Genomic DNA, 21,209 nt, shown 5'->3' on the forward strand with positions numbered 1-21,209 from the left:
CCCGCTCCTGCTGCAGCACCTTCCCAGGCTGTGAGCTGCGCCTGGCTTCAGTGCTCCCGCCACTGTCCCCAAATACCTTTGCTGGTTCCCACATGTCCACTGTCCTGGGCTCCTGCAGCCGCCGCCCAGCACCCTCCCACCTCTCCAGATCTGGCCTGTTTGAGCCGTCCTGCTCCGTGGACATGCTTGCACCCTCCTGACTCTGGAGAACTCTGTTTGCCTCGGGGCTTGAAGGAGGAAGTGGTTGGGATTAGGCAGGTGTCAGATGCACAGCCTCTGGCCATCAGGCCTCTGCCCCGCCAAGGAGGGCTGCTTCCGCCCATGTTATATCTCCCAGCCCTGGGCCCTGCCACCTGCTCCACTTCACTCCAAGGCTGGCTGTGCTGCTGTCACACAGAGGGACCCCTCTCCTGAATTCTGGTGTGGGGGGTCCCGATTGCTCTGATGCCCACTGTCTCCCCTCAGGTGGTGGCCTTGCCTGGATCCCGCTGACCATGGCCACCACCTGGCCCCAGGCTGGGTGTGCCATTGTCCTAAGCAGGATACAAACCTGTTGGGCTGGCCTGTCCGGTGTCACTGCCAGCCTGGCTCTGGCACACCTTTTGTTCTGTGTCTGTGGATTCCATCCCTGGATGTGTCCTGAAGACAAGGGTAAAAGGTGCATGTCAGGTCACGGTGTCACTCAGCAAGTCAGAGGTCCAAGGACCTCAGCAGGAGGGTGTCTGTCAACAGGCAAGGGGGTCCCTGGTGACCAGGTCCATTGGGGCCAGGCTGTGCCCACCCCGCCCCTCTGCGCCCCATGGGTCCTGAGCTGGCAGGAGGCCTGGCCTTGGTTGGCTGTGGGGCAGGTGTTTCCTTCTGCTGCCTGGCGGTTTGCTTGGCAGGTTCAGAGGAGGGGAAGCCGGGAGGGCAGGGGCCTCTCTCCCAGCCTGGAACAGCAGGTTCAGGAAGGAGGCTGGAATTAACCCTGGCCATGCTGGCCTGTGGTCAACTTCCTTGGGCAACACTTGCCTTTTCTGCAGAGGAAACAGCCCCTGGGGCTCCAACTTCAGTGACGCCTTTAGTCTGGAGCCTTGGATGGCGGATGTCCGGGAGGCAAGGCTTGGGGTCCTGCTCAGATGGGGTGGCCAGTGTACCCCAGACCTTTCCAGGTTGATGGGGGATTCCCTTCTGTGCCAGCAGCCCTCTGACCTGAGCTTTGCCAGGGCATGAGCCAGACCCTCCCAGAAGCAGTGGTGAGGGAGGCTGAGTGCAAGCCCACCTGCTTAGCCCTCCTTGGCTCCTTCCTGCCCCGGCCCTGGAGGAGGGTGACCTGCAGCCAGCTGGGGCCCAGCCCACACGCTGAGCTGCCGCAGTCCTTATGCTGGGAGGGAGCTGAGGCCGAGGCTGCCTACCGCCCACCCCCCAAGGTTGCCAGGCCACTGCACCCACATCAGGGCCTGGAGAGCCGCCCACCCCCTTTCACTGTGAAGGACTTGGCCGGGCGTGGTGGCTCACACCTATAATCCCAGCACTTTGGGAGGCCGAGGCGGGCAGATCATGAGTTCAGGAGATCGAGACCATCCTGGTGAACACGGTGAAACCACTGTGAAGGACTGCCCATAAGACCAGGCCAGCCCCATTGCTGCCTCTGCCTCAGAACTGGCCTGAGCTGGCCATTCTCTCAGGCCTCTGTCCACCCTACCTGTCCCATTCCCAGGGCTGCTGTTGTCAGTGGCTCCCTGAATCGCGGTGCCCAAGGGCAAATGACACACTGGCACCGTGAGGCCCCCCACCCCCACCTCACAGTCCCACTGTGAAGTCAGCGCCTTCCAATAGTTCCGTCAGAGGTGTGCAGTGGGGCCAGGGCTGGACATGGCCCCTGGTCCCCAGCCTGCGTCCTGCCTGCGTGGCGGCCCCTTGGGCCTCACATGTTTGTCTCTTCTGCTCATCCCTGCTGCAGGTGCCTCCTCCTGCCCCCTCACCCTGCTCCCAGCCAGGGCTCCCCTTTCCCAGGCAAGGCGGGAGCTCTGGTGTCCTTCTGGTGGCCACCAGGGCAGGGGCAGACCTGGAGGCCCTCCACAGGCAGGTGACCGGCCCCATGGCTATGTGGCCCTGTCTCTGCAGCTGGAACCTACTGTGAATGCAGCCTTGGCCTCAGCCGCGAAGCCCTCATCGCCCTCCTTGTGGTGCTGGCGGGCGTCAGTGCCAGCTGCTTCTGTGCCCTTGTCATCGTGGCAGTTGGTGTCTTGCGGGCCAAGGGGTGCGTGAACCCCGGGGCCGGGAGTGGATGGGAGTGAGGCCAGGCTGCCTGCCCTGGGCCCTCGGTCTTGCAAGAGGGGCCTTTACCCCCGGGTGGGCTGTCACCTGGGGTAGGAATGGTGTTTCCTAGGCGTGTGTTGGGGGAGGTTCGGGGGCCCAACACTGTTCCAGGACTCATGTCGGTCTTCATCCCCTCAGTGAAACATGCCCGAGACTAGTGGACAACAGGTGAGCACCAGGGAGGCCCTCCAGGGGGGTGCGCTGTCTCAAGGGAGGTCCTGGGGTGGGGTGTGCTGTCTTAGGGGAGGCCCTTGGCGCAGGAAGCTATCCCAAGGGAGTCCCTGGAGGAGGAGGGGTGCTGTCCCAGGGGAGGCCCTTTGTGGGACTGCGCTGTCCCAGACACTGGCCTGCCCTGGAGGATCAGGACTCCACCAGCTTGTGCTGACCTGGCCCCTGTCATGCAGGTTGATGGAGAATTTTGGGGTCCAGGAAAATCGCATGGACCTGCACCCGGTATATGTGGAGTCCCAGCTAATGGACGCTGACCTGGAGGTCTCCATGATGCCGCCACTAGAGGATCAGAGCCTTGTGGCCATTCCCATGGAGGCTTCTCCAGAGGAGCCGCCGCCACCCCCGCCCCTACCACCTGAGTAGGGCTGAGGGCAGCTGGGGGAGGGGAATTAAAGTGTATTTAGTGATTGTGTACTGTCCTCCCTGCAGGCTCTCACACCCCTCAAGGCTGCATCATGGGGGGTGCACACGCATATGGGTCTCATCAAAGCAGGGCACCCAGGCCCCACACCAGGTTCCCCTGTTCCTCTGCCCCAGGGCAGGAAACCAAACCCATAATGTTTCCACCTTCTCTACCACAGCTGGTCAGCCTGGCTCCTCCCTACACCCTGCTTTGGAAAGCCCCTAGAACAGGACCTGAAACTGGCAACTCCGAAGGGCGCTGGGTTTAACAGGAGGACTTGGGCTGATACCGCTGCCCCACTGCACTGGTCTGTTTTTCTGACGGTCCAGGAGAGTCCTAGGGGGAGGGGTGGGGCAGGCACACCTCTCCTGCCTGGGGTGTGCTGTCTCCCTCCATCCCAAAGCCTGTCTCCAACCCAGGCCCCATCCACCATGGGAACGGGACCATCCCTGCGTGGGGGCCACTCCGCGTGTGCACGTTGGCATCACTTTGCTGAGCCTGGGTGGGGTCGAGACGGGTGAGGAGTAGGACCTCTGGGTTGCATTGCGTGCGGGAGCCTGTCGCAGCCGTGAGCTGGGTGGGTGCAGGTGGGCGGTGTCCTGTTGCTCAGGGCTCGGCGGGCGCCCGGTGGTGGACAAGGCGGGGCGAGGTGGTCTTGATAGCGCTGTGGCCGGCGCTAAGCCAAGAGTAGTTTGGAGCTCCGGGACAGGTGGCTGGCGGTGCCGGGCGTTGGCTGTTTGCCTTGCCTCCGCCCCAAGCGTGGATCCAGCCGTGGGACAGGAACTGCCTGCGCTCGGGCCAGAGTTAATATTTGTGCAGGCGCCGCAGGAAAGGGCTCCGCGGACGACGCGCTCCGGGGACACGCAGGCAGCGGGCCTCTCACCGCGGGTGCCGGGGCTGCCCCCATGCGGAGCCCTTCTTGGTCGCGGCCTCGGCCGTTGCTGCTGCTGCTGCTGCTGCTGTCGCCTTGGCCTGTCTGGGCCCAGGTGTCGGCCACAGCCTCGCCCTCGGGGTCCCCGGGCGCCCCGGACTGCCCCGAGGTGTGCACGTGCGTGCCGGGCGGCCTGGCCAGCTGCTCGGCACTCTCGCTGCCCGCCGTGCCCGCAGGCCTGAGCCTGCGCCTGCGCGCGCTGCTGCTGGACCATAACCGCGTCCGCGCGCTGCCGCCCGGTGCCTTCGCGGGAGCGGGCGGGCTACAGCGCCTGGACCTGCGCGAGAATGGGCTACGCTCGGTGCACGGGCGAGCCTTCTGGGGCCTGGGCGCGCTGCAGCTGCTGGACCTGAGCGCCAACCAGCTGGAAGCGCTGGCACCAGGGACCTTCGCGCCGCTGCGCGCGCTGCGCAACCTCTCACTGGCCGGCAACCGACTGGCTAGCCTGGAGCCCGCGGCGCTAGGCGCGCTCCCGCTGCTGCGCTCACTCAGCCTGCAGGACAACGAGCTGGCGGCACTCGCGCCGGGGCTGCTGGGCCGCCTGCCCGCCCTAGACGCGCTGCACCTGCGCGGCAACCCCTGGGGCTGCGGGTGCGCGCTGCGCCCGCTCTGCGCCTGGCTGCGCAGGCACCCACTGCCCGCGTCAGGTGAGCTGTTAGGGATGCGGGTTGGGGTCTGCAGGGCGGTGCGGCCGCTGCCGCCTGATGCCACGCCCTTGTCTGTGTCCCACAGAGGCCGAGACGCTGCTCTGCGTGTGGCCGGGACGCCTGACGCTCAGCCCCCTGACTGCCTTTTCCGACGCCGCGTTTAGCCATTGCGCGCAGCCGCTCGCCCTGCGGGACCTGGCCGTGGTCTACGCGCTCGGGCCGGCCTCCTTCCTCGTCAGCCTGGCCGCCTGCCTGGTGCTAGGCTCCGGGCTCACCGCCTGCCGTGCGCGCCGCCGCCGCCGCTGCCGCACCGCCGCCCTCCGCCCGCCGAGACCGCCGGACCGGAACCCTGATCCCGACCCCCACGGCTCTGCCTCGCCTGCGGACCCGGGGAGCCCCTCCGCTGCCGCCCAAGCCTGAGCGACCGCGGCAGCCTGGAGCGCTCGAAGCTTCCCCCATGCCTTTGCCCTCCCTTTACACTCTCTGCCGGGGTCAACAAGCGACACAGACCGAAAACTGCGTGACATTCCTTTAGGCATCACCACTGCATACACCGGGAGGTGGGGGGTGGGCGATGTGCGCCTGCACCCTGGGGACTGAGGGGCAGAGCGCGGCTGCGCACGGGCCGCACGGGGAAGGCACGCGCTCGGGCCCTGGGAGTGCTGGTCCTGTACAAGGTGGCGGGCCGGTCACGCACCCGGAGCGAGGGCGGGGGCGGGCGGGTGGCGCTTTCCCGTGCCCAAGGTGCAGGGCGGGGTTGAAGACAGTCCCGAGCCAGCGTCCGAGAAGGCCCGTTCTGGGCTGCAGGCCGGACGAGGAGAGGAGGGGCTCAGCCCTCTCGAGTCTGGAGGAGGCGGCCCGAGGCGGCGGGAGCCCGAACGCCTCTGGGAGGCGCTGCCAGCTGGGAAGTCAGGGACGGCCATGGGGGAGGGCAGGGCCAGCCCCGGCGTGTGGGGTCAAGGGGCAGACGGGGTGTGGGTGGGCGGTGCCGCAAGAAGAGGGGAGGGTGGAGCTCAGGCTGCAGAGGAGCGCAGGCGCCCGAGGAAGGGCGACCCAGCCAGCTGGGGCCATGGGCCCCACTCTGGCTCTGGCTAGTGCTGCGGGAAGGATGGGGCTGCCGTCTCTGCTCCAAGCGCCTCCGCCTGAGGCCACTTAGCCCCCGCTCCCCACTGCTCAGAGACCCCAGGGCCCTGCCTCTGCCGGAGCGCCCTGCGGCCCTGCCCAGCCGACTCAGCTCTGCCCCGTCCTCAGCCGCTCCGGTCCGCACCTTGGTCCAGCAGGGGCTGCCCGCCAGGCAGCGGGGCGGGCGGGCGGACGGACGGGAGGCCCAGGGTGGGCAGTCTCTGGGGCGGGTGGGCTTCCCTCAGGCCTTCCCGAGCAGCAGGACCCATCAGTGTCCTTGGCCGGGCTAACTGGGCAGGTGGGCGCCTCCGGGGGCCTCACACCACGGTGCTGACCGAGGGATCTGAGAGGTTGAGCGGGCCCGTGATATCAGTGGGATGGTACTGCTGCAAAATAGAAATACACAGACAAGGCGCCCGTTAGCCCCACGCTGGGGGCACGCGCGGGGCCGGGACGGGGTGGACCGGCCAGCCGGCCAACCGGCGGGCGGGCAGGCGCAGCCTGGGGGAGGCTGGGGGTGCTCCTCCCCCGACCCCGTGGTGCTCCGGGGCTCTGCGTGGGCCGGGCCGCTGTCCCGTCCGTCTGTCTGTCTGTCTGCGGGGGAGGGGGCAGAGGAGGGCGGGCGGGGAGTCTCAGCTCTCCCTATGACGGGAACACAGCTGCAGCTGGCCCTCCTCCCTCTCAATAGCGCGTCGCGGCAGCACTGTGTCTTTTTGGTTTTGCAAAGCGCCGCGTCCACCCCCGGTGCTCTATAAATAAGAACCAACAATCAATACCCGCTAGCCCCGCCGGCCGCCAGGGACCCCAGCCCTCAGCGCCCAGTGCCGCCCTGGCCCGGACCGGCCACAGGACAGGGGCAGGGGATCTCCGCAGCCGGACGGACCCCACCCTGCCCAAAGGAGCCCCCCACCCAGGCCTCCCTCTGAACAAGCTCACAGCCCCAGAGACCAGGTGGGAGCTGGGCTGCCCTCCCATGCCCAGACCCCCAGCTGGCAGTGCCCCCCATAGTTCAGCCTTGCAGGGCGGGGCCAGCCCCAGATGCCACGTGATGCCAGAACTGGCCCCAGAGGATGGTCCCTGGTGCCCAGGGAGCTTGGGTGAGGGTTCCGCTGGGAACATGTCCCCAGAAGGGCACCATGAGGGTCTCTGAGCTGCACCTGGCCCCGCTCCAGGCAGGGCCCTGGGACCCAGTGTCACCCTCTGAAAGTGGCCCATCACCTGCACAACATTTGTGCTTGCCTCTTGTGGCTGCCTGCCCCAAATCGTTGTTTCTCCTGTCTGCCTGGACACCCCTTCTTCCCCAGCCTGCCCAACCCACGGTCCCTGCGCTATTCCCCCTCCCTGTTCCCTGCGGGACTCCTGACTCAGACTTTGCAACATCGGCTCTGCCTGCTCTCCGCAGCAGGGGTGGCTCCGGGAATGGTGCTTCCACCTGCTCCTTGAGCCTCCAGTGGCCCCCAGGCCTACAGGCTCTCACTGTCCACCCATCCTGCATGCCAAGTCCCTTCCCCAGGAAGCTGAGCAGCCAGGCCTCATGGGTCCCTCTTGGGGCACCCTGGTGGCTTCATTTCGGGATTTGGCTTGCTTGATGCCAAGTCCTGTCTGTGCCCTGGAGGTCTGCCCCACTTCCGGTGCACTGAGGGGCTGGTGGCTGCAAATCGCACTTCCTCCCCGGGGCATAAGCATCTTTGTGGTGATGCTGCTTATGGGCTGGGGGCTTCCTGTGGACCAGACTGGCCCCTGGACTGCAGGGAGGCCACTGGGCTGAGGTCTCTGCTGCCTCTCTGGGCAGCCCCTCCCCACCATGGTGCCTGGGCCTAGGGTGCCTCTAGCAAGGCTGGGTTCACTTTGGGGACCTCTGGTCCGAGTGTGCATATCCGCTACAGCCACAAGCTGCCCCAAGCAGGAGGTAGGGGGATTCTGGGCTCCAAAGGACAGAAGGCCTGGCTCTGGGGTGGGCCCTGTGGGGTTGCTGGGGTCAGGAACTGAGGTGCTCATTTCCCTTCCAGAGGCCTCCCTGTCTGGAACCTCAGTGTTGTCCTGGGCTCTGCAGCCCGGGGCTTGAGGGGCCGCCCCTACCCATTCTCAGACCCTCTGGGAGTTGCCGCCACACCTCCTGCAGGGCCCCTGCACAGCCTGGGGTGGGAGCCACCCCTTTTGGTCCCACCCCACTCCCTGCCTGACAGTCCCCTGTGGCCAGGGCCAGTTCCAACTCCAGGCCCCAGCCGTCCACCCAGATGGACCCAGGCCCGGCCCCCAGCCCCCGGCCCACACAGAGACCACATGAAGATGCAACACGCATGGCTCTGGTGAGACAGGTAAGACAGGTGTCTGGGGGGCGGGGCCAGTGGCCAGACAGACGGACGGGATGGGACATCACAGCCACCCCCTCCAGGGCCGTCGCAGGGGCGAAGTGAGGGCGGCGGGCCCCTCTGGGAGAGGCGAGAGAAACGGGGACATAACAGAGAAGTGGTGTGGCCTCCCGGCAGCTGAGGAGTCCAGGATGGGGCCACGCTGGGCTCCCAGGGCCCCAGACCTGGCCCCGAGAGGTGGTGTGGCTGACTGACTGACCAACGAGATGACAGGCTTCAAGATGGCGTGTGGGTCATGGCAGGGGAGGTGGGCGGGCAGACTAACGGAGACACACGGGGAAAGCCGAGGACCCAGGAGGACCGGGGAGAAAGGTCCAGAGAGTGAGAGAGAGCAACATGGGCGGGCTGGGCAGAGCGGCTGCCACAGGGAGACAGGGGCAGAGTGGGCCACAGGAGCCCAGGGTCCGGGGCGGGGTGATGGGGCGGGAGACACACGCAGGGCAGGGCAGGTGGAGTCGGACGCGGGACTGGGGTGCTCTCCCCCTTACCGTGTCTTTGGAGGACCTACGCCTCTTGAAGCTGGAAGCCAGGGTGGAGGTGATAGCCCTAAATGTGGCTTTCTTTTTAGGGTCAGGCTCTGCTCTACCACTCTTTCTATCCTAAAATGAATATGTATAAGTGATTAGATGGCTAGGGTGGTGGCCACACCTGCCCTCGCCTGCTCCTGGATGGGCCGCTGCCCAGCCTGGCCGGCCACTTGGGCCCTCGCTCCTGCCTGCCTCCCTGTGCTGGACAGACGGGCCGACAGCGGATGTTCGAGGGTGGCCTCTTCTCCTGCCCAGGGTCTGGGCCTGACCTTGCTCGTGCTGGGGCTGGGCTTGGGGGCTCTCAGCTGGCTCGTCCGGGGAGGTCCGCCTGGCTCCCTGGCTCCTGGGTGGCCCTGGCTTACAGGCGTCCCGAGGAGGAGGAGTCCTCTGAGGACTGGAGGAGTTGCCCCTCAGGCCACACCAGCTGTCTGCGTGGAGGCCACTGGCCCCCAAGGGGCACACACCAAGATTCAGGAAGGGGCCGAGGGCTGGAGGCAGGTGTCGAGGTGGAATTGGAGTGACAGAGGCAGCTCCCGGGACTCTGGCCTCAGGTCTGATGGCCAGGTGGCCTGTGCCCGCCAGTGGTGGCAGCGGCCAGGTCCCCAGGGGACCTGTGGGGCCAAGAGCAAGAGCGGGCGGATGAGAGGTGTGGAGCCTCCAGCAACCCCCATCCCCCAACAGCCCTGGCCACACTGTTGGCTTCATCTCAGGACACAGGCTCCAGGACGGCACCCAGAGAAAGAGAAGAGACGGAGTGAACCGGAACTCGACCGCGGGCCACGAGCCCTTAGGCCTGCACAGGCCCACTGCCCACCCTGTCCCAGGTGGGTCGTGGCTGCCCTTGCTGGTGGCAAATTCTCTTGGATACGACCTGGGCACCAGGCAGGACCCGGCCTGGCCCCATTCAGATTAGAATCACCGAGCACAAGGACATAGCAGGAAAGCGAGGGGGGGGATCTCCGAAGGGCGTCAAGGGGGCTTGGGTCGGCGGAGGGCAAAATGCATCTTGGACTCACGTGCCACACACAGGCGGGCCCCTGTCTTACCCTGCCTGATTGCCTTCCTATGGAATGGGTACCGGCGGGCGACTCTGGAGACAGAGGGGCCAGGCGGAGGCTTGGAGCAGGGTGCGTGGCCTCCCTCGGCCCCGGCTTTGCAGTGGGCAGCCACCTGCAGGCAGCCCCCCACCAGTGCTGCCCCCGTGCCCTGGGAGCACTCACCACTGCCCCTGGCCATGGCTCCTAGCTCCAGTCCTGCCTACCGGAGCCAGAGCCAGTGCCACGGCCTTCGGGGATGGAGGAGGGCCGTGGCCAGGCCGGGCCCTGGGCACCAGGCCTCGGAGGATGGCCTGCCCTACCTGCAGGTTCTTCCTCCACACGTTCACCGCTGCAAAGGCCAGCTGCATCTGCTTCCGGCGAGCGTCCTTGTGCCGCTTGTAGGCAATCTCAATGAAAATCAGGAAGATCCCGGCAACGATGCCCCCCGCTACCAGCATGAAGACCCCTGTGTGCCGGGACCCAGAGCCTCAGTTGCTGGCCAGGGAGGCCGCAGCCCACGGAGAACCCACCCGAGTGTCAGGGGAGCCGCACCTGCCATGTTCTCAAAAGTAAGGGTCGCAGGGGCGTTGCTGCGCGAGTCACACTCCTGATACCGAACCCACGTCTTGTCCAGGTCTTCCATGAAGCCATTCTCATGGGACCTGGGGGTGGGAACAAGTGAGCCTGCAGTGGGGCGGGGCCCAGGACGTGAAGGGGAAAGCTGGGGACGGGTCCGGGGCGGGGCGGGGCCTGCGGGGTGGAGGGGGCAGCTAGCGCCTGGCCTGGGTGGGAGATCTGTGGTGGCCTCGGAGTGGTCTGGCTCTGGGGAGGGCGTCCACCTCTGGCAGAGAGGAGCGGAGGAGGGACGCGGGCGCACGGACACTTACTTGAGGATGGATAGGGAGACGTTCTGCTTCCAGGGGCTGTCTTTGCGCATGCCTATGCCGAAGCCCGAGCGGAAGAACAGCTCTCCAGTCGTCACCAGGTCGCACTTCTGCGAGGCCTCGAACTCCAGCACAGCCGAGTCCCAGATGAAGGCATGCAGCTTGCTGCCGGCAGAGGCGGGGTCACGGGGGCCTTGGTCCTGCCGGCCTGGAAGACCCACGCCCGCGCCCTCCGGGGTGCCCGGCCCGGACGCTCTCCTGCCCGGCGGAGGCCGCCCTCCCCCGCCCCGCACTTGTCCCGCCCAGCCAGGGTGGCCGCCCGCGCCTCACTTGTCTCTCACGGCCTGGATGGCCTCCGCTGCGCTCTCGTAGTTGTGCTTCTCCATGTGCCGGTACATGGTGCTCAGCTCCACCTGGCGCCGGAAGTAGATGTCCACGGAGCTCTGCTTCACCGTGGCGTAGATAAACTTGTCCGAGGGGTTCCTCAGCTGCAGGGTCGGAGGGCAGGGCTCGCGGCGGCGGCTCCCCAGGCCCCTCCCCGAGGCCGACCCCAGCTCACCTCGCATTCCCTCCCCCAGCCCGGCCAGGCCTCACCCGAGGGTCGTTGATGCCGGTGATGCGCTCCTCCGGCCGGTCCAGCACCAGGAAGGCCGCCAGGTTGGCGGTGTAGGAGGCCACGATAATCATGGCAAAGCCGGCCCACACCATGCCCAGGATACGCGCCGAGAAGCTTCTGGGGGCGCCTGTGGGCGGGCGGGGGGCTCTGTCAGACCCTAGAGGGCCGGGGCGGGGCCAGGCGGGCCGGGCGGGGCCTTACCTTCCCCGATGCCGGAGTTGAGCAGGACGCCCCAGGAGAACCACATGGCCGAGGACAGGGTCAGTGCGTCCTCCTCCTCCTCCTCGCTGTTCACCTTGAACCGGCCGAAGGGGCTGCGGGGCGCAGAGGGCGGGCGGGAGAGGGGGCGGGAGAGGCGGCCCTGCCCCGCCCCTCGCCGGCCCCGCCCCCCCGGTGGAGGTGTCTGAGCCCCGGGTCGCGCTCACCTGAAGCGGTCCAGCAGGTACAGCATCACGGCCACCACGTGCACCGACAGCCCCACCAGCAGCCACAGTGTGCTCTGGAACGGCTGCATGAACGAGTCTAGCGTGCTCCGGGGGATTTCCTGCAGGGGGACGCGAGGTCAGCGCGGCCCGGGCCCTCCAGGGACCCCCCGCCATCCGGCCCCTGCCCACCTTCTTGACCAGAATAGTCAGGCCCTGGTACTTGAAGGGCTTGGAAAACTCGATGTACTGCGCGCGCTCGTTGTTGATGGTTAGCGGCGCCACGATCATGTCTGCCTGCCCGCTGAGCAGCTCGCCCATCATCCCATTCCACTCCTTCTTGTTGCTGTTGTTCACCTGCGAGGCCACAGAGCCGGCGGGGATGCAGGCAGCGTCCACCCAGCTCCCGCCACAGGTACCCCCGACTGAAGCCGCCCTAGAGCACCACGGGGGTCTTCTCCCCCAGACCCTACCCAGCTCGCAGGCCCCACCCCACTCCAGCCCCGCCCTGGCTAGCAGGCTCCTCCCACGCCGCGCAGGCCCCACCACCGCCAGCAGGCTCCGCCCACTCCACATCCCGCCCACTTCAGGACCCCCGCCTGCAGGCCCCGCCCACTCCATGCCCCACCCACTCCGACGCCCACTTCAGGCCCCTCCCATACCAGGCCCCACCCCAGCCCTCACGCCCCGCCTACCCCATGCTTTACCCACCCCAGGACCCAGCCCGCAGGGTCCGCTCACTCCATGCCCCACCCACCCCAGGACCCCCCGTCTGCAGGCCCCGCCTACTCTATGCCCCACCCACTCCGACCAACTGCCTGCAGGCCCCACCCCTGCCGTCCAGCCTACCCGCTCCTGTGTGCCGAACTTGCCATCTGCCACCAGGTGCACCTCGTAGGTGAAGTTCATGGTCCGTGCCAGCTTGATGAGCAGGTCGATGCAAAAGCCGTAGCAACACTGAGGCACCGTGTGGCGGGCTGAGTAGGTGCGGGCGGTAACTGCTGGGCTCCAGACCGCCCTGCGCCCCGCGCCCCGCGCCCCGCGCCCTGTGCCGCGCCCCACGCCCTGCCCCTCGCACTCACGGCTGCCCGGAGACGTGTCATTGGGCCCGGTGCAGATCACCTTCTTGACTGGGTCGCCATTGACTGTGAACTCCTCCTTGCATGTCCCATCACTCAGCGTGGGCTTGACGTACACGAAAGGCTCCTGGTGGATCGTCACAATCTGGGGGGGAAGGGGAGACCCAGCCTGGACCACCGACCTAAGGCTGCCCAGGGCGGCAGTCTCTTCTCAGTTCCCAGCCTCCCCTGGCGCCCCTCTTAATCCCCGACGCCCCCTCCTCCCCCGCCCTGCGCGGCGGGCCACTGCCCCTCTTTGGAGCTTCTTCACGAGCCCAGGTGTTCAGGCCACACCCACCGTCAGCATCATCTGCCTGCAGCCCCGGGGGATGGGGGCTGGGGGCTCAGAAAAGACTGCTGGAACGCTAGACCCTTCTCTTGGCCACTTTTCCTCTAGTCTTGGCTTAGACATGATTCCCTCCAGCAGAGGAGCAGCTGATGTCCCTTGTATGCCAGCCATCTTCCCGGGGTGAGAAACCGCCCAGCCTGCAGGCTGACTCCCACCCTGCTGTGCCACGAGGACAGGGGCACGTCCACGAAGCTGACCCTGCGCCTGCACAGGACCTGGGACCCGAGGGGGCACCCACCCGTGCCTCGCTTCATCTCGGTGCCCTGACTGTCCCGGCCCCCAGCCCCGCAGCCTTCAGGCTTTGAGCATAGGTCTCTGGCTCCTTCCTCTTGCTCGAGTGGACATGCTCCACCGCTCCGTGGCCTCTTCGACCCACACTCCTTCTTGGGCTCGCCCTCCTGTCTGTCCTTCAGGGGACCATGGCCTGGGGGTGGGGAGGGGATCTGAGGCACTCAGGGCTGGGGCACAGAGAGCTGGAATGGAGCATAGCGCACTGCCAGAACTCTGAGGGGAGATGATATCAGAGCTGAGCCCTCAAGGTGGGCAGGGATCAAGCAGGTGCCCGAGGGCAGGTGGAGCAGAGGAGCCTGCAGTCCAGAACTGCAAAGGCAGGGAGGCGTGGGGGTGGTGGAAGAGGCACCCTCCCGGCATGTCCTAGGGAGGGTGAGCCTGAGAGCGGTGCAGGCCCAACCTCAGCCTCCAGGCAGCATTTCGTCTTTTATCCCCAGGGGGATCAGGAGCCATTGAAGAAGTTGATTTTCTTTTCCTTTTTTTTTTTTTTTTTACGTTTTTTTTATGAGATGGAGTCTTGCTCTGTAGCCAGGGTGGAGTGCAGTGGCACGATCTCAGCTCACTGCAACCTGCACCTCCCAGGTTCAAGCAATTCTCCTGCCTCAGTCTCCCGAGTAGCTGGGACTACAGATGAGTGCCACCACGCCCAGCTAATTTTTGTACTTTTAGTAGAGATGGGGTTTCACCATGTTGGCCAGAATGGTCTCGATCTCTTGACCTCATGATCCGCCTGCCTCGGCCTCCCAAAGTGCTAGGATTACAGGCGTGAGCCACCGCGCCTGGCCTGATTTGCTTTATAAAACTTTCATTATGGGCCGGGCGCGGTGGCTCAAACCTGTAATCCCAGCACTTTGGGAGGCCGAGATGGGCGGATCACGACGTCAGGAGATCGAGACCATCCTGGATAATCCGGTGAAACCCCCGTCTCTACTAAAAAATACAAAAAATAAAATAAAATAAAACAAAACTAGCTGGGCGAGGTGGCGGGCGCCTGTAGTCCCAGCTACTCGGGAGGCTGAGGCAGGAGAATGGCATAAACCCGGGAGGCAAAGCTTGCAGTGAGCTGAGATCTGGCCACTGCACTCCAGCCTGGGCGACAGAGCAAGACTCTGTCTCAAAAAAAAAATTTTTTTTAAATAAATAAATAAATAAAACTTTCATTATGTTTTCCTGTTATACAGGTAATATATATGCTAGTACTTTTAAAAAATTAGTGAGGCCAGAAACAAACTTTTAAAAAGCCATCTGCATCTCACAGCCTAGGTGGGGCCTTTTGGCCGTTAGCATTTGACGGCTGCTTTCAGACTTTTCAATGTGAAGTGTCTGGGCTGCAATGAAACCCACACTGGTACTGGAAAACCCCACCCTGTCTGCAGAGCAGGGGAGGGAGCCTGGGTGAGAGGCTGCGGGGGCTGGTGCAGAGCAGGGGAGGGAGCCTGGGTGAGAGGCTGCGGGGGCTGGTGCAGAGCAGGGGAGGGAGCCTGGGTGAGAGGCTACAGGGGCTGGCACCAGGCTTCAGGGGTGGGCTCAGAAAGCAGACAGAGGCAAGAGACATTTGAGAGCCTGGAATGACCAAGAGAAGGTTGGTGGGCATGTTGCCTGTGAGGTCCTTGCCTTTGGCAGTCTGTGGTGCTACTGGGACCAGAGTGTGTGTAGAGTGGGGGTGGTGTGGCTCTGCCGGGGGAGGAACGGCCAGGAGAGCACCCTGGAGTAGGGAGCCAAGGGAAAGATGCTCTGGAGGAGGAAGCCAGCCAGGGCAGGGGTTCTCAGAGGCCCAGGGGAGTCAGGAAGGGCTGTCCCACATGGTGGAAGAGGACAGTTTGACCTGGTACCATCAGGAGGCCATGAAGGCTGGAGGAGGGATGAGGAGTGTGGAGGACCAGGACTGGGGACAGCGAGTGCGGAAGCTGAGGTTGGCCTGCCGTCTCCCATCTGCTCTTCCCCAGCAGGGTCCTATCAGACAACCAACTGCCCCAGACTTAAGTAGGACTGGGTCAAGAGGGGCACCAGAGAGCCCCTGTGGGATGGGGGCAGCTTCCTCTCCTCCCTCCTGCTCTCTCTGCTTCCTGTGCTGTGCCAGGTGTGCTGGACGGTGTCCAGGGGCAGCAGGCCCCACCCCCACTTCCTTTAGTGGCTTTCATTGACCTCGCACCCCCCCCTTCAGGCCATAGGGGGTGGATGGGCTGTCTTGGGTGGGGACCCTGAGGGAGGTCTGTGGGGCCCCCACCTTCAGTCTGGTGGACATCTGGTACCCTCGAGGCTTCTCTGTCTCTCCGCCTGGCCAGATGATCTTCCTGTCATTAGGGATGACCTGGGGGTGGGAGTATGAGATGGAGGGTGGCCACGCAGGGGTCTTGGCCCCAGGACCCTAAGGCCCCAGCCCCCACCCCCTCATGACCCCCACCTACATGGGTGCCGTTGTAGATGCCCACTTGCACCAGCTTGCGGTTCTGCAGGTTCATGATGCTGTAGTTGGCGAACTTCCGGTCCCCATCCTCATTGAACTCCACACGACCAGTCACCCCGTCCGCATACTTGGAGGACATCAACACTCTAGGGGAGGAAGCATAGCTGAGGCTTCTCAGAGGTGCTCCTCCTGCTCCTTCTCCTGCTCCTTCCCCCTGCTCCTTCCCCCTGCTCCTTCCCCCTGCTCCTTCCCCCTGCTCCTTCTCCCTGCTCCTTCCCCCTGCTCCTTCCCTCTGCTCCTTCTCCTACTCCTTCCCCCTGCTCCTTCCCCCTGCTCCTTCTCCCTGCTCCTTCCCCCTGCTCCTTCCCCCTGCTCCTTCTCCTACTCCTTCCCCCTGCTCCTTCCCCCTGCTCCTTCTCCCTGCTCCTTCCCCCTGCTCCTTCCCCCTGCTCCTTCTCCTACTCCTTCCCCCTGCTCCTTCCCCCTGCTCCTTCCCCCTGCTCCTTCTCCTACTCCTTCCCCCTGCTCCTTCCCCCTGCTCCTTCTCCTACTCCTTCCCCCTGCTCCTTCCCCCTGCTCCTTCCCCCTGCTCCTTCTCCTACTCCTTCCCCCTGCTCCTTCTCCCTGCTCCTTCTTCTGCTCCTTCCCCTGCTCCTTCCCCCTGCTCCTTCTCCCTGCTCCTTCTCCTTGCTCCTTCTCCTGCCTGCTGAGCAGCTCAGGCTTTTCCCTTGTCCCAGTCCCAAGAACAGAAAGATCAGCACATGCCAGCCCCTGGACACCGTGGTGTCTGCCTGCACCAGATGGACAGTGCAACTCATGACAGCTGAGTGGTTTCTGGGTGCCAGACCCTGCTTCAAGGGCTTTCCGTGGGTTAGGACGTTGTCCTCACAGCCATCCTGTCTTACAGAGAGGGAGGCAGAAGCCCAGAAGGATGCCTGCCCTCTTGCCAGCAAGTGAGGGAGAGGTTGAGTTGGCTCTAACCACCAGATTGTCCTGTCTGGCTGTGTGTGCGCATGTGCATTGTACCCATCGGGTCACATCAGTGAACCTGTGTGCACACGTGATCCCTATGTGGGGTGCACCCCATGCATGTGCCTGTGTCACGTGTGTGTCATGTACCTGAGTCTGTGTGCACACATGGTTCTGTGTATGTGTATGCATGTGTGTGCACACGTGCTGCCTACATCGGCACTTATGTGGGCATTGTGAATGGTGGCTCTGCACATGCTACTCAATGGTTGGGGATCTGGGGGTGAGCTGGCATGGCATGGTGTCCAGGCGTGCTGTGAGCTAACTGCTGCCACACTACAGATGTTCATTTGGGTCTCTGGACCTAGGCCAGCCCTGGCTCTCTAAGGTTTGTGTGCTGTTCTTGGGCTCCTTGTCTGGCCTCCTGGGTCCCTGGAAGCTTTCAGTCCCCATCTGCATCAAGAGCCTCCTCCCAAAGGCTGCCAGCCCCACAGGGAGAGGGGTGCTGTTTCAGGGTGAACTGCAGTATGGAAAGTAGGGCCGGGAGCAGTGGAGCCAGTCCCCACTCCAGTGACAGTCCCGGCACTGGTGTCAGTGTTGAGAAGAGGGCAGATGATTGTGCCATTAGATGTGGTGGTGCTGGAGGGGTGGGGGGAGAGGAGAGAAGTAACAGTGTCCAGAGGATGTTGGCAGCAGGCTCCACTGCAGTACCCCTGAGAGCGGCGCCGTCCACCTCCTGGAAGCGACCCTGCCCACCCCCTAGAGTGCCCGCACCCATCTCTTGAGGAGCGCTCCCCCAGTTCCCTAAGAGCGGCCCCACCCAGTCCTGAGAGCGGCCATACCCAGCTCCGGAAAGTGGCCCCGCCCACCTCCCCAAAAGCGGCCCCGCCCACCTCCCCCAAGGGACCTCTCCCATTCCTGAGAACGGCCCCGCCCAGCTCTGGAGTGTGACCCCGCCCACCGCCCCAAGAGCAGCCCCGCCCAGCTCGGGAGAGGCCCCGCCCACCTCTTGAAGAGCGGCCCGGTCTTCCAGATGTTGGTGTTGCCCACGCAGCCCCGCGGCGGGTCGGTGATGTTCTCCTTCTCGAGGAGCTCGTGCACGGCCTGGGCCACCACGCCCACGGCGTCGCTGATGTGGGCTGACTCGTTCTTGCCGTTGATGAGCTGCAGCCCGAGGATGCCTGGGGAGAGCATGCGACTCAGAGCCCGTGGGGCCTCCCCGTTCAGGGACCCCGCCAAGGCCCAGCACTCACCGTCCGGGGCGTAGCGCAGGGCGTTCCCCGAGATCTCGCGCTCCCCGACCAGCCACACGTACCCGGAGCCCGTCATGTTCAGCATCGCAGCTGCACGGTACACAGTGGCAGCATCGTCCTCGCTGTGGGGCAGACGGGGGTGACGGGCCAGGACTCCAGCACTCCCACCGCGGCGCTCCACAGGCCCAGGTCCTCCTTCTCTGGAGCAGGGACCTGCCCAGCCCCCAGCCCCTCCTAGATCGAAGCCTGCAAACCCCGCAGAGGCGCTGCTGCTCAAAACCCAGGAGCCTCCCAGGACTCCGTTGCTGGCCCTTACCTTGGGGGGAGCAGGGATGGAGTTGGATACTGGTCCTTACCTTGCGGGAGCAGGGATGGGGTTAGATACCTGGTTTATAGGACTGACTTCCTACTTGTGGCCTGCACCTGTGCCCCCAGCATGCCCTTCCCTCCACCTTAGAAGGCCCTGATGGGGGCCCAGGAAGGTAATGGATCACCATTGATCACTTGCTGGCCAGATACCAGGCACTGCTTGAAGTGTTTTATGTGGATTATCTTATATAACTTTCACAATATCTCTGTGTCCCGAGGGGAAGCGGAGGCACATGGACACACAAGAGTTGGTAAATGGCAGAGTCAGGACCCAAGCTCCTAAGACCTCCTAGACAAGCCACACCCCTCTGGTTCTCTATGTTCAAACGTGAAATGAGGGGTTGGGGGACTCTCCAGGTTGGTGAGATGCTGATGGGATCCAGCGTCCTGAGGACGACCAGAGATGAGAGGCAGCTTCCCCCGGGCTCTGCACAAGCAGCTGCCTTCGCCCAGTCACCCAGGCCTGGGGCCTGCAGGAGGACAGAGCCCAGGCAGGCCTCACCTTGCAGGCATGTGCGGTCTTGAGCTCTGCCGGTGTCCTTGCAGGCGGGCCCCTGTTGACAGTGGAGCAGGGGACCTGTTCCTCTGGGGCTGGGGCCTCTCTGGTTATGACAAGGACCTGGGGGCCTGGTGGGACTCTAGAAGCCTTTGGGGGTCTTCCCTCACCACCATCTGTCAGACCTTTCTCTGCAGGGCCTGTCCTGGCTCCAGGGGTCCTGGACTACCCCTGATACTTTGCTTCTCCAGGCATGGGCAGCGGGGTTGGGTGGATTGCCTGAGTGTTGGGTAATTTTCACAATGCTTGACTCTGGAAACCAAGGTGGCCCTCCCTTCCCTGAGGAGGGGTCTGCCCCCAATTTTCTCAAGAATAAGCTCACGAAGAAATGCAGACCTTCAGTGTTTGCTGTAGATGATGATGCTATTGGATGTCAGCAACACAAAACAGAGGTGCTCCCAGTAGCACTGGCCCAGTGCCCCAAATGAAAGTATCTAGGCCGGGCGCGGTGGCTCAAGCCTGTAATCCCAGCACTTTGGGAGGCCGAGACGGGCGGATCACGAGGTCAGGAGATCGAGACCATCCTGGCTAACACGGTGAAACCCCGTCTCTGCTAAAAAATACAAAAAAAACTAGCCGGGCGCGGTGGCGGGCGCCTGTAGTCCCAACTACTCAGGAGGCTGAGGCAGGAGAATGGCGTGAACCCGGGAGGCGGAGCTTGCAGTGAGCTGAGATCCGGCCACTGCACTCCAGCCTGGGCGGCAGAGCCAGACTCTGTCTCAAAAAAAAAAAAAAAAAAAAAAAAAAAAAAAAAAAGTATCTAGCAGAGGCTCTGCACACTGAACACAACGCAGTTTGTCCAGCAAGACCCAACACCATGCATGTCATGGAGCAGTGTGCCTGCTATCAAAGTGCCCACCAGGGCCTGACGAACAAGCCCGTCTTCTTGACACAATTCGGGTCTATGACATGTGATGTGGTGGAATTATTAGGAGCAAAACAGTTGTAAACAAAAGCCTGATCTGTCCATCAAAACTCATCTGATCATTTTATGGAAATAGCTGATACCAATCAAGACAACTTCAGGAAAATGAAAAGTTTTGGAAACAAATTATCTGCATGCTATGGAAAATTGGTCAAAAATTAAGATTGGCATCATGTCTCTCTGCAAAACACCCTCAACAACCTTCACTAAGGAGGAGCCAAAATGTGACAGGTTGAAGATCTGGGGTCAAGAAGGCCTGTGCCTGCTGCTACCCAGGGCTTGCCTCTCTGCACTCCTGGGAGATGGGCATGCTGGGTGGGCCAGTTGGCCTCTGCTGTGGGACTTTGGCCTCCATTCCAAGGAGCTCAGCACATGAGAGGAGAGTCCTTTCCAGCCCTCACAGTCCAGAGCCATTGCACGGATTCAAGAAGTATGTTGGAGGCTGGGCACAGTAACTCATGCCTGTAATCCCAGCACTTTGGTGGATGGATCGCCTGAGGTCAGAAGTTCGAGACCAGCCTGACCAACGTGGAGAAACCCCTGTCTCTACAAAAAATACAAAAAAATCAGCCGGGGTGGTGGTGCATGCCTGTATTCCCAGCTGCTCAGGAGGCTGCGGCAGGAGAATTGGTTGAACCTGGAAGGTAGAGGTTGCAGTGAGCCAAGATTGCGCCACTGCACTCCAGCCTGGGTGACAGAGTGAGACGTCATCTAAAAAAAAAAAAAAAAGTATGTTGGAGCTGGGGGCAGTGGCTAACGCCTGTCATCCCAGTCTTTTGGGAGGCTGAGGTGGGTGGATCACTTGAGGCCAGGAGTTCGAGACCATCCTGGCCAACATGGTGAAACCCTGTCTCTACTAAAAATACAAAACTTAGCTGGGCCTGGTAGCCTGCACCTGTAATTCTAGCTGCTCAGGAGGCTGAGGCACGAGAATCACTTGAACCTAGGAGGCCGAGGTTGCAGTGAGCCAAGATTGTGCCACTGCACTTCAGCCTGGGTGACAGAGCAAGACTCTGCCTCACACACCAAAAAAAAAAAAAAAACGCCACGGGTGGTGGCTCATGCCTGTAATGCCAGCACTTTGGGAGGCCGAGGCAGGCGGATCACCTGAGCTCAGGAGTTCAAGACCAGCCTGGCCAACATGGTGAAACCCCATCTCTAATAAAAATACAAAAATTAGCCAGGCACAGTGGCGCATGCCTGTAATCCCTGTACTCAGGAGGCTGAAGCAGGAGAATCACTTGAACCCCAGGGAGCAGAGGCTGCAGTGAGCTGAGATCACGCCACTGCACTCCAGCGTGGGCAACAGAGCAAGACTCTGTCCCAAAAAAAAAAAGAAAGAGGTACGTTGGTGGGTGTGTGGTTGATGTGTGCTGTGGTCAGTGTATGCATATGCATGGGGTATGGCATGTATGTAGCATGGGTGTATGGGTGTGCACATGGTGTGTGTGCTGCACATGTGTGTTGTGATGTATGTGC

The 21,209-nt window shown here is 63.3% G+C and overlaps 3 protein-coding genes across 21 annotated transcripts in view; 2 read left to right on the top strand and 1 right to left on the bottom strand.

Annotated features, from left to right (window-relative positions):
* The first annotated feature begins 1,747 nt into the window (after positions 1-1,747).
* Positions 1,748-3,009, top strand: TMEM210 (transmembrane protein 210). Its single transcript, XM_005580334.5, has 4 exons — positions 1,748-1,942; positions 2,107-2,242; positions 2,440-2,469; positions 2,706-3,009. The coding sequence occupies exons 1-4, from the start codon at positions 1,855-1,857 to the stop codon at positions 2,893-2,895; spliced, it is 444 nt and encodes a 147-aa protein (XP_005580391.1). The 5' UTR covers positions 1,748-1,854; the 3' UTR covers positions 2,896-3,009.
* Positions 3,010-3,735: 726 nt separating this feature from the next.
* LRRC26 (leucine rich repeat containing 26) lies at positions 3,736-5,029 on the top strand. Its single transcript, XM_005580336.4, has 2 exons — positions 3,736-4,513; positions 4,599-5,029. Exons 1-2 carry the CDS (start codon positions 3,841-3,843, stop codon positions 4,931-4,933), a joined length of 1,008 nt encoding a protein of 335 aa, XP_005580393.2. The 5' UTR covers positions 3,736-3,840; the 3' UTR covers positions 4,934-5,029.
* Position 5,030: 1 nt separating this feature from the next.
* Positions 5,031-21,209, bottom strand: part of GRIN1 (glutamate ionotropic receptor NMDA type subunit 1) — a 31,038-nt gene continuing 14,859 nt past the window's right edge. For 5 of the 19 annotated variants that reach the window (XM_065529776.2, XM_005580338.4, XM_005580345.5 and 2 more), the window contains 16 exons: positions 17,881-18,002; positions 17,634-17,808; positions 15,660-15,804; positions 15,479-15,562; positions 12,576-12,717; positions 12,343-12,470; positions 11,686-11,850; positions 11,497-11,615; positions 11,273-11,385; positions 11,050-11,198; positions 10,786-10,943; positions 10,459-10,620; positions 10,124-10,233; positions 9,892-10,037; positions 8,496-8,606; positions 5,031-6,384 (listed from right to left, as the gene is read on the bottom strand). In XM_065529776.2, coding sequence (XP_065385848.1) covers positions 6,268-6,384; positions 8,496-8,606; positions 9,892-10,037; positions 10,124-10,233; positions 10,459-10,620; positions 10,786-10,943; positions 11,050-11,198; positions 11,273-11,385; positions 11,497-11,615; positions 11,686-11,850; positions 12,343-12,470; positions 12,576-12,717; positions 15,479-15,562; positions 15,660-15,804; positions 17,634-17,808; positions 17,881-18,002 — 2,146 coding nt within the window. In that variant the 3' untranslated portion in view covers positions 5,031-6,267. Of the gene's footprint in view, positions 6,385-8,495; positions 8,607-8,803; positions 9,146-9,580; positions 9,625-9,891; positions 10,038-10,123; positions 10,234-10,458; positions 10,621-10,785; positions 10,944-11,049; positions 11,199-11,272; positions 11,386-11,496; positions 11,616-11,685; positions 11,851-12,342; positions 12,471-12,575; positions 12,718-15,478; positions 15,563-15,659; positions 15,805-17,633; positions 17,809-17,880; positions 18,003-21,209 lie in introns of all 19 variants that reach the window. The other 14 variants (XM_074015914.1, XM_074015912.1, XM_074015921.1 and 11 more) reach the window with 5 other exon arrangements.

Source organism: Macaca fascicularis, chromosome 15, assembly GCF_037993035.2.
Source record: "Macaca fascicularis isolate 582-1 chromosome 15, T2T-MFA8v1.1".
NCBI classification, from domain to species: domain Eukaryota; kingdom Metazoa; phylum Chordata; class Mammalia; order Primates; family Cercopithecidae; genus Macaca; species Macaca fascicularis.